Here is an 18,093-nt window from a genome sequence, read left to right as displayed (position 1 = left end):
CCAGACAGCAGCAGAGCACATGCTGTCGGGGAGGGACGCCCACAGGCACCTGCAGCACGCCAAAGGTGCACTGGTAGCCCATGCGGACCAGGCAGCGCAGAGTTAGCTTCAGCACCATGGAGCGCTTGAAGGAGACGAAGTTCCTGACATTCTCCAGCAGGAAGAAGCGGGGCCGGTAGTAGTCACAGTAGCTGGGGGCAGGAGAGGGAGGCGTCACCCAGGGGAGGGAAGGGCCGCCCCAGGGTCTTCTCACCCCCAGGCAGCGGCAGGTGGTCCAGGGACTCCTATCCCTTTACCTAAGGAAGGAGACCACCAGGGAGTTCTTGAACTTGGAGTAGGTGCGAGAGTTGAAGCGGTTCATGCCACTGAAGCCTTGGCAGGGGGGCCCACCACACAGCATCTCCACGTCCCCCTTTTGTGGCAGCCGCTGGCGGAGCAAGTTGGTCACCTCTCCAGCCATGACCAGCTTGAGCAGGACGTTGCAGTCCTCGGTGAATACTGTGGAGCCGGGGTTGTTCAGCCGGAACGCCTGGGCTGCAGGCTCCCACATCTCGATGGCCCACAGCGTCTCACAGATGCCTGGGGACAGGAGGGTGACAGGGTACTTGCAGCTTCCTCAAGCAAGGATGGGACAAGGAATCATGGTCCCCCAGCTTGGCCTTACCTGCCTGGTGGAAGCCCTCCGACAGCCCCCCGCAGCCCGAGAACACGTCCAGCGTCCGCAGCTTGGGCAGATCGATAGCCTGCTCTGGCTCACTGGGCTCCAATGCCTGAGATTTCGTCTTGCCTTTCCCTGGAGGGGACAGGCCACAAGTGAAGACAGTCGCCAGCCCTGCCAGCCTTCCGCCCCAGGCCTGCTCAAGTATAGCCTTGTGCTGAGCTGTTGGCAGCAGAGTGAGGGCAAGGCGGCTGTCAGAGCCATAAGAGGCTCATCAGGTTTCCTGTGCGATGGAACTTGGCCCTGGGTTCCAGCCCCAGCCCCCAAGCTGTACAGACAAAGGCCTCAGACAGAGACGTACCTTTCCCCTTCCCTTTGCCCTTGTTCCCTGGGCTTCGGGCATGGTTCGGGGGATCCTCAAAGGTTTTGCTCTTTGCATTGTAGGCCTGAAAAGGAGAGAACCACAGTCTGGGACAGGAAAGCCTCCATCTCCTCTCTGACAGACTTCTCAGAAATAGATCTGGTAAAGAATTGATGTCTCTCTGCTGCCTGCCTTGAAAGTGCAAGGACCTGAATTCAATCCCCAGTACCAAAAAAAAAAAAAAAAAGAACTGATGTCTCCCAGAATAGCTCCACGGCTAATTAGCCACCAATAGGAGAAGCTTGATTTCACTTCACTGGAACTTGGAAGTAATGCAAATATTTTTATGTGGCCAACACTAAAATTCCTGCTATGATGAGCACCTGCACTACTCATTCTCAAGTAGGAAAAGTGCTATGTGACGAGCCAGTCACCTGAGGAAACAGAAGGCCTCGTCCTGAGATGACCACATGAAGGGGCCAAGCTTAAGCACTTCCGGCTCTGGGGTTCCCCTCCTGTGGACCTGGCCTGGACTCAGGAGCCTCATAAAGGGACTGAGGGAGGGGCAGGGCTGTGTCCCCTGGGGAGGGAAAGGGACACTTGGTCAGCTCACATGGGGACACTGCCTGGGCCAGCGGAGGCCACCTAAGGGTCCTCAGATTTTAGTTACATTAAGACAGTACAATGTTACACACTCTACCGTGTCTTTTCTTTAAACTCAGTATAGGGCTGGGGATTAGCTCAGTGGTTCCCCAGCCTGCCTCGAAAGTGCAAGGTCCCGAGTTCGATCCCAGGTACCAAAACACAAAAACAAAAACTCAGTATTAGCAAGGCTTGGTGGTACAGGCCTATAATCCCAGCACTTCTGGAAGACTGAGGCAGGAAGATCACAAACTCAAGCCCAGCCTGGACAACTTAGTGACAGGGAGACCCTGTTTCAAAATTTTAAAAAAGGGCTAGTGATGTAGTTCAGTGGGAAGGCCCTTGGTTCAATCCTCAGTCCTGCAGAAAGAAAGGAAGGAAAGAATGGGAAAGGGGAAGCAGCCGAGTGTTAACCTCCAGGACACCTTGGCTGCTGGACTTGTATGTGGAAGACTTCTTTGGTGATCAGAGCTCTGCCAGCATCCCTGCCCACCCCACGTCCCAAGCAAAGGGTTCTCGGAAAAGTCCAGGCTCATGGGCTACTTACACACACCAGGCCCACCCACCTCGAGGAAGTAGAAGCGGTCGGGGCCGCCCGTGGAGTACTCCTGCAGGCACTCAGGCAGGTCCTCCCCATACTCCACGGTGCAGCGGCCCTGCACGGCCCGGAACTCCACCACGGCCTCCTCATCACTCCAGTACAGCAGGTTGATGTCGGCATGGTAGCTCGCGGGGTTGGACTTGTGGGTGTTCTCGGGCCTGTGGGCCAGAGGAGCTCTGTGAGCGGTGCTCTGCGGCTGTGGGCCAAAGTGTCCCTTACCCAAAGTGCCTGGGACCACAAGTGCCTCGGATTTCCAGATTTCAGAAGATTTATATATACCTAACAGGATTTCAGGGATAGAACCCAAATCTAAATGAAAAATTCATTTGTCTCCTAAACTCCCTTACACATAGCCTAAAGGTGACCTTCTGTGCCATTTTTGGAGCCCTGCATGTTGAGTGACCTGCTCGACCATTTCAGACCACGAACACTGAATTTTCAGATCAGGGCTGTCCAGCCTACAATCAGCACCGCCTTCCCAGGGGTCCTCGGGGAGCCCTGTCAGAGACCATGCACCATTGAGTGGAATCAGTCTGACCACCCTCCCTCGTTTGGCTCCCAGCACTGCAGATAGGCTGAGACTCTTCACCAGCACCCTGTGAGGCACCGTGTTCCTCACGCCCGCCCAAGCCCTGCATCGATATCGGGGTGCCAAGCGCCTCCCTGTGAGAAGCATTTCTACAGCCTCCTCAGCCTGCCAGCTGGCCCCGTACTGTCTCCTGTGGTTACAACGGATTGTCACACAGGGTGTGAAAGTCCTTGCTGTCCACAGCCAAGAGGCGAAGCAGGAGAACCCCATCCGTCTGTGTGGGTTCCCTCCTGGTCACTGTGGCTCCGAGGAGACCAGAGCAACCCCAGACACAGGACAGGGCACAGAAACAGTGGGACAGGAAGGGGAAGTGGCGGAACCAGCTATCCACAGGCCCTGGAGTCAAACCGCCCAGGCCCTCCCTGCTGCTCTGGCCAACCCTGGAAGCCCAGAGGCCATCTTTTGGAGAAAGGGCTCTGTGGCCTTTTTATTCTGTGGGTGGGGGTCTGGGGATGGACCCAGCCCAAGTGTGTTGAGTGCAGACTCTACCAAGCCACACCCCGGCCAGGCCCTGAAGCCTGAAAATGAAGACCTAAAAGCTAGAGCTCCGAACCACTCTAGTGCCCACGGAGTCACCAGCACCCCCACCAATGTGTAAGATGCACTGCCCGCAGCGTCCCAACCTGACCAGGCTCCAGCAGAGCCCTGCCCAGGCCCAGCCGACCTGTAGAACTTGTAGAGCTTGATCTTGATTTCCGCCTCGTTGGGCTTGCCGTTGCTCTTCTTGGGGCAGAAGATCTCCTTTATCCGGCCGATCCGGTAGGGCTCTGGGGCGTCCAGGTTGCTGCCCTTAATGTAGTCAGAATACTTCCGGTAGTGCTCTGGGTACAGCTCCTCATCCACCGGCTCCTTCCTTGGGCGCTTCACAGGGCTGGACAGCTTGATGCTGTGAAGGAACCGCCAGGCATGGCTGACCTGAGCCCTTACTAGGGTTGGCAATGCGACAGACAGGAACAACCCGACCCCAGTCAGATCCATGCTACAGGCCAGTGCAGCCAAGGCCCCAAGAACAGACACACATCAACAGATCTCAGCTATAGATGGGTGTGGGGTGCACGCCCGTCATCCCAGCACTCCAGGAAGCTGAGGCAAGAAGACTGCATGTTCAAGACCAGCCTGGGCAACTTACTGACTTAACAAGACCCTGTCTCCAAATTAAAAAAAAAAAAAAGGACTAGGGATATAGCTCAGTCCAAAAGCCCTGGGATCAATCCAAAAAAAAAAAAAAAAAAAAAAAAAATTCCTTAGCTCCGGGCCACACAGCATTATGTGCTTCTGGTGTGTGACTAGCTCTGGTCATTGAGGGCAGAGGTGACAGGAGAGCTCAGCTGCTGGGGCCATGTCCAATGTGTCCCCTCAGGTTCTGCCTAGAAACTTCTATGGAGGTGACACCATCAGCCCAGATATCCAAGCCCCTCCGTGATGGGCAAGAGGAACTGCTGTGTTTTAAGCCACTGTCATTTTGGGACTGTCACATGGTGTGATGGGCACAGATCTGGAGGCAGTGCAGGAAAAGGCCTAGGGAAGAGGACATGGAGTCTGGAGCAACCCAAAGCTGGCCTCACTGTTCTGGGAAACCTACTGCAGCCGAAAGCCTGTGGGGTGCAGTTTTTGAAAGCAGCTGCCTCGACCTCCCCAATAAGCCCTTAGCATCAGCGGGCTCCAGAGCTACACAAGTACATCTGCTCTGTGCTCGGGATGCTGCACCCTGTGGCTCACAGGGACTGGGACTAGAGGGATGGGTTCCCACTGCGAGCCTGGAGACAGAACCACCAGCCCGGAGACTGAGCAAGCTGGGACATGCATGGCTCCGAGCACATCAGCTCTGAGGAAGAGCACAGGTGGAGTGTGGAGGTCTCGGAGCTGTGGTCACCTCCCTGCAGAGCCTCAGTTCCGATGTGAGGCCTTCGGACATAACTATCGGCAACTGGAAGTCACTGAGCCTGCAGCCAGAAGTCACTGAGCCTGCAGCAGCCAGCCCTGCGCAGTGCTTGGCTCCCCACTCAGCCCTCGGCACTCCCCCAGGTGAGGCAATGGGGATGGAGGGGGCTCAGCACTCAGCACCCCACACTCACAGCGTCCCTCGACCGCGAGGTAGAGGTTCAGTGCCCCTGAAGGCCTGGCCCCCAGGGTGCTGCACTGAGGTGGCAGAGCCCGGCTGCACAAGGGCACTCACTTGAAGGTGAAGGCCTCAGGAGGCAGGTACACGCCGTCACCCACTCGGTACAGGATGCCGTTCTTGGTGGCAGAGCTATAGAGAACCCGGGTGTCCATGTCCTCCAGCTGCTCCAGGACGCGGGGCATCTCCTTCTGCCTCATCTCCGCCAGGCGGGCGCAGCTTGCACAGAACCTGGGGGATCAAGGCCAGGGATTTAGCTCAGTGGTTCTGCCGCCTGCCTCGCAAGCACAAGGTCCAGAGTTCAATCCCCAGTACAAAAAGAACTTGGGGGACTGAACGACTGAAACGTCATGAGGTGGCGGCCACCACTGCTGTTTTGACCAGAGACTGGTAACCAAGAGAAAAGCACAGCAACAGGTGTCTGGAACAGGTGAAGGAGCTGGCACCCTCGTATTTATGTTCCCACTTTGAAGGAGTGCATGCGGGACCAGAACCCAGAGGGAACACAAGCAGAGGACAGACAAGCAGGGCTGTGGACCACTGTCAGATGACAGCCTAGGCCAGCAGAGAAGAGTGTGTGGGGCCTGAGTGAGCACACACACTACATGCACGAAGGCAGAGCAGGTCAGCAAGCTGAGAACACCAGGGGCTCCTCCTGCTCCCTCCAGGAAGGTGGGAAAGGGATTTGAGAATGTTTGGCATTACTCTTAGGGCTTCTGTAGGGGAGTACTAGGGACGGAACCCAGGGCCCTGGTACTGAGCCAGTTCCAGCCTCTTATCCTGAGAGAGCCTTGACCTAGGCTGGGCTCAAACTTGTGATCCTCCTGCCTCAGCCTTCCAGAGTGCTGGGATTACAGGTGTGCTCCCCACACCAGGCCCCAAATTATCCTTCATTAATAGGTCCTTAAAGCAGAGTTAGAGCCTACCTTAAAAACAGAGACCAAGAGGCTGGGAGCTAGCTCAGAGGTAGGACCTTTGTTCCAGCTCTAATCATCCAGCCCCACCTTCATATTTGAAACAAACATCAAGGTAAAAGCCTGCAGCAGCTGATGACGGGTGCACAGAACCTAAGAGAACTGTCCCTGCCTTCGCCCCATCAGCTGCATCACTGTCTACAGATGGTCCCCACTCACTGAGTTGGAATTTCCATATTTTCTGGGCAGCACCAGGGTTGGAACCCAGGCCCCGTGTGTGATGGTCAAACGCTCAGCCACCAAGCTCCGCTGCAGCCCTGGCGGACTCATTCCTGGGCTACCGTCTGGGGACACTGGGTGGCAGCAGTGGGCCACATCTCTCAGTCACCTCATCTCCAGACTACAGTCTGTCGCCAGTGATTTTGGATGCTGTGTGGAATAAATTGCATAAGGTATACAACACCTTACAAGTCAGGCTTTGTGTCAGACGATGTTGCCCAACTGCAGGCTCACATGTGCTCTGAGCGTGGTTATGTTTCGCTACACTGAGCCCTGGAGGCTGGAAGGTTGTGTGTTCAATGCACTATTATTTCTGGTTTGAGATAATGAGACCCTATGTAGCCCAGGCTGGCCTTGAACTCCTGGTGATCCTCCTGCTTCAGCCTCGAGTGCTGGGGTCACAGGCATGTGCCACCATGCGCAGCTTTCAGTGCATTTTTGAGTGATGCTATTTTGAATTTAAACTGGCTTTCAGGGCACAGCTGCACCGCAAGCTGAGGAGCCCTGTGTGATTCTGGAGACACCCACTACTGCTTCAGATGAGGCAGAGGGTAGAAAGAACCAGAGGGCACTAAATGCTTAAAGAAGGTTTCCCAGGAGCAAGCACCCACTGGTGAAGAGGAAAACAGAATACAAGATGCTTTTATAGGAGAAAATCCCCAAGACACAGAAAACAAGACACAAGGTGTGTGGCACATGAGGGACAGACAAAGGCAACCCATCCTGCCCCCAGAAGGGACAACTCCTTCCCGAGCTCAGGGGCCACACACTGAGACAACCACAGGCAGCCATCTCTGGTCAGCAGGACACAACCGTGAGCACAAGGGATCCCAAAGGTTCGCAGGAAGTGCAGGTCACGATGACACCCTTAACAGGGAGAGGACCCCCGCTCACTTGTACTTGTTGTCCTCTGTTGGCTGTATCTTGGGAGGGGACTCGAACCTCGCGTAGTCCTGGTCATACCACAGCTGATAGAAGTAGGTCTTCCCATCTTTGGGGATCCCCGGAAGCGTGGCCTCGGGATCCATGCCTCCCTTTGGGGACAAGAATGTACATCACCCACGACCTGCATGGTGGCGGCACAGGGCTGCATGGGAGGCAGGGGAGGCACTCACCTCCATGGCCCAGTTCTCGGAGGGCGGTTTGTAGATGACGTTGACCTTGCTGTGGATGTAGGAGAGCTGCATGTCCTCGCACTCATCCACCAGGAACAGCTCCCGGGGGTCCGACGTGGCCCCGAGGACCGTGTCCGAGCCAGCGCAGAACCAGTGTGCATGGAACATCTGCCCATTGCTGCTGTCCTCCCACAGCGCCGTCACCCTGGAGCATGAGGGGACAGAGCCAGCTGAGCGGCAGCGCCCTGACCGCATCCACCAGGGGGAGCTGGGGTCACTTTCTGGCTTTATTCTGCCAAAGCAGGCATGGCCTCCTCCGTTCGTGAGAAAGGAAGCATGTGGGGAGGCAGGAGCAGGAGGGCCACGCACCTTGCGAGATACAGCGGCTTTGAGGGATCGTCTGGGATGACAGAGACGCAGTCTCCCACCTCCAGGGTCTCCCCGTCCATGCACACCTGCTGGTAGTAACTCTTCTTCCCATCAGTCTGCAAGCAAGAGAGTGAGTTCCAGTGAGGTCCTCACCTGCGCAAGCCTCCAGAATCTTTTTTCGCCGCAGGGTCTCGCTATCTAGTTCAGGCTGGCCTTGAACTCACTATGTAGCCAAGGCTGGCCTGGAACTTGCAGTGATCCTCCTGCCTCAGCCTCCCAAGTGCTGGGACTACAGGTGTGCGCCACTACACCTAGGAGCCTCCAGAATCGTACACACATGAGACTTGGGGCTGAGGCTGTGGCTCAGTGGTACAGCACGTGCTTAGCATGCACAAGGCCATAGGTTCAATCTGAGCACCCCACAAAAGATACAAATAAACACATGATTCATCATTTCATTAGGACGTCATGAGTTGGGCATGGGGGTGCAGAGCTGCAATTGCAGCACTCTGGAAGGCTGAGGCAGGAGGATCACAAGTTGGAGGTCAGCCTGAACATCTTAGCAAGACTGCTTCAAAATAAAATTAAAACGGTCTGGGACATGGCTCTTTGTAGAGTGGTTGTCTAGTATGTAAAGAGTCCCTGGGTTCCACCCCCTGCACCATAAGAAGAAACAAACAGCAGCCATGAGCTGCCTGGCCTGCCTGCGCCCTGTGGCTACTGCCCTCCCCAAGAGCATGTATGGATCTGGGACCCTGTCTGAGGGTTACCTTGATGGCTTCCCCAACCCAAGAGATCCGATTCTTGTTCTGCTTCATCTTCTTCCCCTGATGCATCTTTTTGGGTGATGGCATCTCTGGGATGTCGTCATCCACTTCCTCATCATCCTCTGCCTCCTTCATGGCCATATTGGGACACCTGCAAAGCCACTTGCTATTAGTGAGGCCCCTGACAGGAGCAAAACTGACCTGGGCTATTGCAGGATCAGGACAGGCTGGGGCCAGCCCCAGGGGGACACCCACCCACTCTGCATCTCATGCTCCCTAGGGCAGGTATCTTCCTACCTCCTCCTCAGGCAGGCCTGCTTGCTGCGGCCACTCCCCCCAAACTTCGGCATATCCTTACAGGCCTTGCACTTTCCACACTCAGGCCTCTGGCAAACCTAGAAAATGTGAAAAGGCAGATGACGTGGGCACTTGGTACCCAGTCAGTTTTGCTTTGTTTTGTTTTGCTTTGTTTTGTTTTGCTTTTGTGGTAACCGGGGATCAAACTCAGGACCTTGCACTTGCAAGGCAGGTGTGGTATCACTGAGCTAAATCCCTGGCCCAGTAGCCAGTCAGTTTTGATAGATTTTTTTTCTGTATTGGGGAGATTGAATCCAGGGTCTTACACTGAGCTATGTCCCTAGCCTATTTTGTTTTTCAGACAAGTTCTCATTATGTTGCCCTGGCTGGCTTCAAATTCGTGATTCTCCTGCCTCAGCCTCCCCAACAGCTGGATTTACAGGCATGCACCATTATTCTAGGCAAGTGAATTAGGATCTTTTAAAATACATTCAAGCCTGTAATTCGAGCACTCGGAGGTTGAGGGAAGAAGTCTGCTGTGAGTTTGAGGCCAGCCTGGGGCCACAAGGGGAGTTCAAAGCCACCCTGAACTACAGAAACCCTGTCTTAAAAATAAAAGAAAACCATGCATTCACTCTTGGCAGAAGTATGAAAAATGAGAAACAAGCCTGCTCCTACCCTCCTGATCAGCACACATTGAGATGTGATGTGGGAAGTGGGAAGCTGCATCTTGGGAAGGGTCACAGGTAACAGCACCTTGGAGAGCAGCCTGTAGGTCAAAGTCCACCCACACTCCAGGCTCCTCCTCTAAGCAGGAAGCTGGGACGGAGCATTGGAGGCTGTGGTGCTGGTGCCGACCTTACTCACTATAGCAAAAAGCACTTGCTTGCTCTAGCACCAAGGACTGGGTGGGACACTCATAAAATACCCAGGGCCCTCTGGGCCCTCTGGGCCCTCTGCACTAAGGATTCAACCAGGCATGCACTAAGGATTCAACCAGCCATGCACGGAAACATTCAAGAGAAAAAGAAAACTAAGCTGTGATGGAGCTCCTCAGGAGGCTGAGGCAGGAGATCCCAGTTTGAGGCCAGCTTGGGCAACTCAGCAAGATCATGTCTCAAAATTAAAAACAAAACAAAACAGGGCCTGGGAATGGAGCTCAGCCCTAGCATGCTGCAGGCCCCAGAGTTAAGTCTCTGGCACTGCAAGACAAATCAGAACTGTACTGAACACGCACAGACTTCTCCTTGGGACTCCCTAAACAATACAACACCACAGTTATCTCCCTGGCATTTAGAGTCTGAGGTCTCACAGTCATTTGGAGAGGACTTTTTTGGCCAGGCTGGGGATTACACTCAGGTCCTCAAGTGTGTGTGGCACAGGCTCTGCCCTGCCCCAGAAATCACATGAGGCCCACAGGGGTGGCCACCGTTCACATGGTATACACAGCGGTTAGGACAGGTTAGCAAGTTCCACCTGCATCCACCTGACAGTGCCACAAAGTCGCTGTTGTATTTTTAACAAGTATGAAGCCAGGTGTGGTGCACACCTGTAACCCCAAGACTGAGGAGACTGAGGCAGGACTCCCACCTGGGCAATTTAGTGAACTTGTCTCAAAAATAAAAAATAAGCTCAACATCAAAGACAAACATGCAATAAACATGGAAATAAAGTTTAGCTCTGTTAGTGAGAAAATAAACTAAAAATTAAAAAATAATAGAAAATAAGACCATGTTTATAGCAGCAGTTTGTAATAGCTAAAACTTGAAAACAGACCAATTGCCCATCAACTGGAGACTGGATAAAGAAGATGTGGGGGTGTTTTGTTTGTTTGTTTTGGGGTTTTTTTGGTACTGGGGATCGAACTCAGGTCCTTGCGCTTCCGCAGCAGGGCACAAAAACACTGAGCTAAATCCCCGGCCAAAGATGTGGTTTTTTAATAAAATGGAGTACTTCTCAGCCATAAAGAATGAGAAACTAGAGACATTTATAGCTAAATGAATGCACATTGAGGCCATACTCTTAAGTGAAATAAATAGGACACACACGTGTAGATACTAAATAATTTCTCTGATGTGAGAAACTGAAAGTGTAAATAAGGATCAAAATGCATAGTAGATAATTTGAAATAGGAAGAAAGGGTCCAAAGGGGAAGGGGAAGTGGGAGAGGTAAGGGAAAGGAAAGAAGGGAAAGGAAAAAATGGGAACAAAGACTTTGTAAATAGGGAGGGGTGGAGCGGTTAAAGGGAGGGCAGGGAAATGGGGAAAAAATAAGAACCAAGATAGATTACATACAGGTACAAATTCCCAATGATGACTGCCATCATATTGTATCCCTAAATGTACCAATAAACTTAATGGAGAAGAAAGGAAAAGAAAGGAAAAAAAGAAAAAAAAGAAAGGAAAGAGGAAGGAAGGAAGGAGAGAGAAAGAGAAAGAAAAAGAGAGAGAGAAAGAAAAAAAGAGAGAGAGAAAGAAAGACAGACAGAAAGGGATGGGGATGCGGCTCAGTGGTACAGTGCCCTGGGCTCAACTCCCAGCACACAGAGTTAGATAAAGAGGTAAATGACACATTGATGGATAGAAAGTTATAAACACTGGACAAGTGTAGTAAATAAAAATAAAATCAAGAGCCGGGGATTTAGCTCAGTGGTTCCACCACCTGCCTCACAAGCACAAGGTCCCGAGTTCAATCCCCAGTACCAAAAAAATGTTATATGCTAAAAATAAAATCAAAACCAGAATAGCGAGGACTTGTGGATCCCCACCAAGGGCAGCCACTGAAGACAGCCAAAGCTCTGGTGCCAGCGCACACTGTGTACACAGATGGTTCCCAGGCAAAGGCAGCGGACAGATCCTAAAACACACTAATCTCTGGCCACAGGACCATTGTGTCAAGTCCCCTAAGGTGCATACCATCACCCGGAGGATCCGTGGCGCTGGCTCCAGCACCCGCTGAAACCAGGATCCAGGGACACACAAGTCCCTTATGCAGAAGGGTGTGGTATCTACACGGAGCCTGCTCCAAACCTCCTGCAGACTGACTCGCTCTACGGGCTGCTACCTAATGTGTCATGAGGCCTACACACGCAACTGATACACCATCTGCCTTAGGGAGCAGTGACATGAAAAAACCGGCATGTGGTCAGCACAGATGTAATATATTGTTTGTTTGTTTGTTTGATGAGACAGGGTCTCACTACGTAGTTCAAGTTAGCATCAAACTTGCAACTGTCCTCCTCCCTCAGCCTGAGTGCTGGGATCACAGGCGTGCACCACCATGTCTGACCTTGTTTTTTGTTTTTTCAGTCAAGGTCTTGCTATGTAGTTTAGGCTGGCCTTGAACTCACACTGATCCTCCTGCCTCAGCCTCCTAAGTGCTGGGATTATAACCATGCACCACGATGCCAAGCTAAGTAATATTTTTGTCAGTCTTTATCAGATAGTAGGTTCAGAAATGTGGAACCTACAAATACAGAGGGACAACTATATATAAATACTTCACCAAAAACGAGGCCCTACAAGCCCTGCAATCCAGGCCCGTCCCCCAGCACTGCCAGAGCCTCAGGACCAGAGACCAAGGAGGCGCTGCTCCAGGGTGCAGCCAGGAGCCCACCGAGGCAGGGCTACCTCACAAACGCCACAGCGCCGCCGTTTGAAGGCATTCTCCTTGTCCTCTTTATCATCCTTTTCTATCTGCTCTGCAAAGAAAGTGTCGAAGATCTCGCAGACCAGCTTGGTGGTGGTGGCTTTTGTGGGTCCTTTGTCCTTCTCCTTGGCAGAATTCCTGAGCCTCACAGTCTGACGCCTTTCAGCTCGCCTGGGAGAGAGGGGCCACTGCTTGAGAGGACTGGGCAGAGGACACAGGAACCTGCCTTTTCTAGTCACAGGTCCCCAGCCCGATTCTTGCTGTGTTCTTACCTCTGCCCCAGGGTGACCCCTGCCAGCTTGATGAGGTCTCTCATGCAGGGTGACAGGAAGATGGGCTGCTCATCACTGTCCTTGGCATCATCGTAACTCTCTACTTGACTCACCACAAACTGGGCATGGCGGAGGAGAGAGTCCTCCGTGAACCGGTTCACGTTGATTGTGGAAGGGGGAACAGTGGTCTTTGGAGGAAAAAAAAAAAAGGAAAACAGATGTTTCACTATTTTTTTTTTTGCAGTGCTGGGATGGAACCCAGGGCCTCACACATGCTAGGCAGGCGCTCACCACCAAGCACCAGCCCCAGACCTGTTTCTAATATTTAAACAGAACTGCGCATATGGGGCTAAAAGTTTCTTCTGGCTCTGGATGTGGCTGTGGTTTTCTAGCAGTATCCGGTTGTGTGTATGTGGGTACCAACCCCTGATCACGTGGAAGGGAATTCCGCACCTCGATCTTGTTGATCAGGTCTTCATAGGTGGCATCGGGATTACCCTGGAGGAACTCGATTACAATCTTGCTCATGTAGATCTTCTCCTGTATCAGGCCAAAAAAGGGTTTGTAATCCGGGCTGGGCTCCATCAGAAAGTACTCGGCAAAACCTGGAGGGGACATAGGAGTTAAAAAACAAAAATCAATATGTAATCATCAAACTGGGCTCATCAGCACCTCCAACCCCTCAAGTGTCTATCATGTCTCTGTGCACAAGACAGAGACAGGGGTCTCCCTGTCACCCAGGCTGGCCCCAGGCTTCGGCTCTCAAACAATCCTCCCACCTCTGCCTCCCTCAAGTGGTGAGGACAATAGGTATGCACCACCTGGTGAGTCAGAGAGCAAAGGGGAGAGTGTGGAGCTTCCAGAACACTCTAAAATCACTCCACAGACCAATGGCAAAACACAAAGCACCACCTGTCACAGCTCATTATAAAGCTGCCGTTCAGCTTGAGAATGAAGACAAGCTAAGCGGGCTTTAGCAAGCTTGTCTGCTTTTTGGAATTTGCTCTGGCTTTGAATTGCAAGAATATGACTTGCTCTTAAAACCATCCAGCTGGGGCTGGGAATTTAGCTCAGTGGTTTCGTCGCCTGTTGCGCAAGCGGGTGCAAGGACCCGAGTTTGATCCTCAGTACCAAAAAAAAAAAAACTAGGCAGCTGTAGGGGCCAGGGATTTAGCTCAGTGGTTCTGCCACCTGCCCTGCAAGCACAAGGACCTGAGTTCAATCCCCAGTACAAAAAAAAAAGTAGCCAGCTGTAAGTAACACAAGAGGCCACCCTTGCTCAGCCAGGGTCACACAGGAGGGCAAGAGCCAAGGCTGCCTTGTCACACCTACCAGTGCTGAAGCCAATGAGTACCTTCTCGCCTCCATCGTAGCCGGCGATCCACCATTCGTTGATGGGGCCAAGATTTTTGCCATTAACGCCACCTAGGAGCATGAAAGATTCCCAGGGGAAAGGGACTAAGCACAAGTCTCAACCCGAAGCTGGGCCCTGTGGTCACCATCAGAGCCTTGAGCTCGAATATAAAGAGGCAGCAGCTACGGTGCACTATCAGTTCAGAAGGCACTTGGGTGTGTTTGGTTATAAGCCAGCAACTGGCCCCCAACATAACCCTGGGGCATTCCACTCACCTTCTAGAGATGGGTTTTCTTCATAGATCGCTTTTGCTGTACCAGAAAAATAGAGTTTTACGTTCTTCTCGATGAGGCCGGTGTCTATTGGGCAGAGGTGACCTCGCTTACAGTATACACTAGACGGGCAAGAAAGGGCACTTATTAGCTACCCTCAAAGGTGGCCGCAGGATGGGGCCAGGACCAAGCACAGGGGACAGATTAAGTTCAGGCCTCAGACCAAACCATCTCTCTGGTCACTGGACACTAGGTTAGTACCGCGCTCTATCACTCAAAAGTTCTCCCTGCCCTTCAGGAGGGCATGGTCTGCTGAGGTGACACTGAGAGGTTGACGAAATATCCAGTGGGAGAGGCCATGGCTTTGACAACAATTTGCTCACTGCTCTGTGCAACCACCAACTGTCCAGCTCCAAGACCTTTCCTCACCCTAAATAAAAGCTCATCCCAGCAAGCGGTCTCGCCCCACTCCCCAGACCCCAAGCCCTGGCACTGCCAGTCTACTTGGTTTCTGAGGCTTTCCCTGTGCAGTGTACTTCATACTGCCCTTGCACCTTTAGATCCCGTGAGCTGCACTTCAGTAAGGAAATTAATTCAGAACCATAAAGCGGCTCAGAGCAGGATGGGAAGGGGGCCATCAGGGTGAAGGAGGGACGCTGTCTGTCTTCCACTGGGGGATCAAGGTCAAATGTTCAAAGGGCACCGATGGTGCCACCATAGCCCACACATATTTAGGAGCCTGTTCTGCCTAAATGAGGCATAACACAAGACAAACTTCAAACTGTTTAAATAGCACACTGACAGGCTGGAGATTTAGCTCAGTGGTGCCAAGCCTGCCTTGCAAACGCAAGGTCCTGAGTTTGATCCCCAGTACCAAAAACACCCCAAAACAAAACAAAACAAAAAAATAGCACACTGAGCACCTAGAGCTGAGCACCCCACATCCCAGCATGGTGGCCGTGGAGACCTGTGATAGCCTTGCCTTCAGATTCAGTCAAGGGGAAAGTGGACTGATAGGACATACGGAGGGCGGCCTTCATGGGGAGGCGCAGGCCCCAGCTCCCAGACACACTCCTAGAAGTGACACGAGCCACACTGCACCTGTGACTGGTTCCTGCCAGTCACACAGATAAGCAGGGTGGCCTGGCTCCCAGCCTGCTGCTGACAGGCACCTGACCTCAGTTCCCCTGCAGGAGGGAGCCGTCAGGCTCGCTGGTGATACCACCAGGAGGCCTTGGGCTGCTGCATGCCCTGTCCACCCAGTGGGCTTCATGAGGGCTGCTGTGGGCCTGGCCTGGGTACAGCTGGAGACAGCACCAGTGTGGGGAGAGGGGAAGCATGGCCAGCAGTCAGCCACAACAAGAGAAATGGGCGCACACAGCCCAGGTGACACACAGGCATCCCACTTGGGGCACAGAAACCCTAGTCCCAGCCTTGCGGTGTTGGGAAAGGCTGCCTGGGCACTCCGGCCACCTGAGGCTCCCAGTCACTCACAAGTGCCCACCCTGAGCCCTCTCTCTGGTCCCTGCCCTCCCTCTGGCTCCCTGTTCACCAGGCTGAGGGATCACTAATCCAAACTCCCAGGTGCTCCAAAATCCAAAATGCTGAGCACAGACCAACTTGATATCACACGTGTGATGGGACGAAGTCAAACTGCTGGTGCATTAAAAATAGTGCATAAACAACCTTCAGTCCATACTGCTGCAGTAGGTACAGGATAGCAGTGAATCTCCAGTTTAGACTTGGGTCCTGTTGCTGAGGAATCCATTACATACATGCAAATATTCTCAAATCCAAAAACTCCCAACTCCCAACCACTTCTGGCCCCAAGTGTTTTGGATAAGGGATATTCAACCTACACTTCCTGTCAGATGTCACTTATTTCTTCTTTACACTAAGGCAGGGCCTGTGGTACCAAATCCATTATGACCTAGATTAGCACCCAGCACAGGACTGACACTCATTTAAAAGCATGACCTAGCTAGGCGTGATGACTCATACCTATAATTCCAGCACTCTGGGGAGCCTGAGGCAGGAGGGCTGCACGTTCAAGCCCACCCTGGGCAATTTAGTGACTTAGCAAGATCATGTGCCAAAATAAAAATCTGAAAGGGAGCTATGGATGTAGCTCAGTGTGAAGGCCCTGGGTTCAATCCTAAATACCACACAAAAAAAGAAAAGCATGACCTTTGGGACGAGTACAGACTGATGATTTAACATGTAGAACCGTAACCACCTAAAAAGCAACAGAACTGTCAGAGCCACCCAAGGTCTACAACAGCCCCATGACTCCTCTCCATAGCAGCTCCACAAACACTGCCATCGGGCTGGGGATGTCCCTCCCAGGACCCCAAGACCCTGGTGTCATTGTTTGGCCATGGCGCGGTGCATGTAGCAGTTAGTTACCTGAAGCATGTAAGCTTGTGCTGAGGAAAAGCCTCGTAGCTCTCAAAGCCGGACTCGTTGTTGTCAAAAATGGACAGCTTCTCATTGGTCAGCATCTGGGGCTCCTCCAGCTGAGGGACACGGGGCCATTAGGCAAAGGCACTTGATGTGGGAGATGGGGAAAGGGTGACAAGGCTCTGGCACTCACCGCGTCAGAAGGGTGCTGCTCGTACTTGAGGTCGACATCGTCTAAGTACTGCCCACACTGGACGCACCTGGGGGGCTGGAGCTGCAGAACAGAAGTGGGGCTCAGGCGGCAGCGCTGCCAACATGCCCCAACCCTCCCCCCGCGTCTGCTCCAATGCTCACCCTGGAGTTGATCATGGTTTTGCCTCGAGGTGGCTTCTTCTCCGCCCTGGAGAGAAAGCACAGGACTGTTCACACTCTTCTGTGAATTCAGAACATACCACAGTGGACCCTGGTCCCCAATCCGCCTGTGGCTGCAGTAAGGGGCCAGGGGCCAGGTCGCAGCTGGCCATTTACCACCCAGGGGAATCCTGTCTCAGCCTACAGAACCGGGGAGTCTTGATCCTGATGTGACCTGACACAAAGCTAAAGTTGCTCCAGAATTTGATTAAAAATCGCTTTTATTGGGCCAGGGATTTAGCTCAGTGGTTCTGGCACCTGCTGCACAAGTGCAGGGTCCCAAGTTCGATCCCTGGTACCAAAAAAAAAAAATCGCTTTTATAAAAAAAAATTGTTTGTTTGTTTTCAGTACCAGGGATTGAACTCTGGACCTTGTGCTTGTGAGGCAGGCATGGCGTCACTGAGCTAAATCCTGGCCCCTGTTTTATTTTTTTGAGACAGGGTCTCGATATATAGTCCAGGGTAGCCTTGAATTCACTATGTAGGCCAGATTGGCCTGGAACTTACAATGATCCTTCTGCCTCAGCCTCCCGAGTGCTGGGATCACAGCTGTGCACCACAAAACCCAGCCATTTAAAAAAATATAGACCTTTTATTGATGCCTATTTTACAAAATATTGGGTTTCACTGTGGTATTTTCATACATGCAGATAACATTCTAATCATGTTCACCCCCCTTATCCTACTTTACCCTCCCTTTCCCTCTCATCTTTCTAGAGCAGTCGGAACATTATGATTTACTTTGTATAAAGACAAAAATAAATTCTTACGGTTCTTTGGGTATGGTTTTACGTCTCTTCTCCTCCTAAGTAGAGGAAACAAAAAGATAGAGAATAAGAAGGGCAAAGGCCTTAGGTTCATTCCAACTACCACGAAATAAATAAAATAAAAGGCAGCCAAGGCAGCAAGGCCCACTCTGTGCATGTATGAGCCCAGAGCAGAGCCGTGTGAGGACACAGGGAGGCCTCCCAGAAACCAGCCCTGTGGCCACCTTGACCTTGGACTCCCAGCCTCCAGAACTGAG

General features: G+C 52.5%; 1 protein-coding gene across 8 annotated transcripts in view; it reads right to left on the bottom strand.

Moving 5' to 3' along the window:
* The window catches only part of Dnmt1 (DNA methyltransferase 1), a 47,666-nt gene that overhangs the window by 3,212 nt on the left and 26,361 nt on the right, over positions 1 to 18,093 (bottom strand). For all 8 annotated transcript variants that reach the window (XM_087201437.1, XM_087201438.1, XM_013065938.3 and 5 more), the window contains 21 exons: positions 17,840 to 17,874; positions 17,013 to 17,058; positions 16,852 to 16,932; positions 16,665 to 16,774; positions 14,262 to 14,380; positions 13,965 to 14,057; positions 13,086 to 13,237; positions 12,633 to 12,820; positions 12,342 to 12,531; positions 8,712 to 8,809; positions 8,418 to 8,565; positions 7,648 to 7,763; positions 7,279 to 7,483; positions 7,058 to 7,197; positions 5,028 to 5,201; positions 3,516 to 3,737; positions 2,228 to 2,420; positions 1,020 to 1,104; positions 665 to 793; positions 297 to 579; positions 50 to 191 (listed from right to left, as the gene is read on the bottom strand). In XM_087201437.1, the coding sequence (XP_087057563.1) occupies positions 50 to 191; positions 297 to 579; positions 665 to 793; positions 1,020 to 1,104; positions 2,228 to 2,420; positions 3,516 to 3,737; positions 5,028 to 5,201; positions 7,058 to 7,197; positions 7,279 to 7,483; positions 7,648 to 7,763; positions 8,418 to 8,565; positions 8,712 to 8,809; positions 12,342 to 12,531; positions 12,633 to 12,820; positions 13,086 to 13,237; positions 13,965 to 14,057; positions 14,262 to 14,380; positions 16,665 to 16,774; positions 16,852 to 16,932; positions 17,013 to 17,058; positions 17,840 to 17,874 (2,949 nt within the window). The remainder of the gene's footprint in view (positions 1 to 49; positions 192 to 296; positions 580 to 664; positions 794 to 1,019; positions 1,105 to 2,227; positions 2,421 to 3,515; positions 3,738 to 5,027; positions 5,202 to 7,057; positions 7,198 to 7,278; positions 7,484 to 7,647; positions 7,764 to 8,417; positions 8,566 to 8,711; positions 8,810 to 12,341; positions 12,532 to 12,632; positions 12,821 to 13,085; positions 13,238 to 13,964; positions 14,058 to 14,261; positions 14,381 to 16,664; positions 16,775 to 16,851; positions 16,933 to 17,012; positions 17,059 to 17,839; positions 17,875 to 18,093) is intronic.

This window comes from Heterocephalus glaber, unplaced genomic scaffold (genome assembly GCF_053883595.1).
Source record: "Heterocephalus glaber isolate CG9 unplaced genomic scaffold, H.glaber_assembly_v1.0 deba00001760, whole genome shotgun sequence".
In the NCBI taxonomy this organism is placed as follows: Eukaryota; Metazoa; Chordata; class Mammalia; order Rodentia; family Bathyergidae; genus Heterocephalus; species Heterocephalus glaber.
This window is presented reverse-complemented; position numbering and strand designations above follow the sequence as displayed.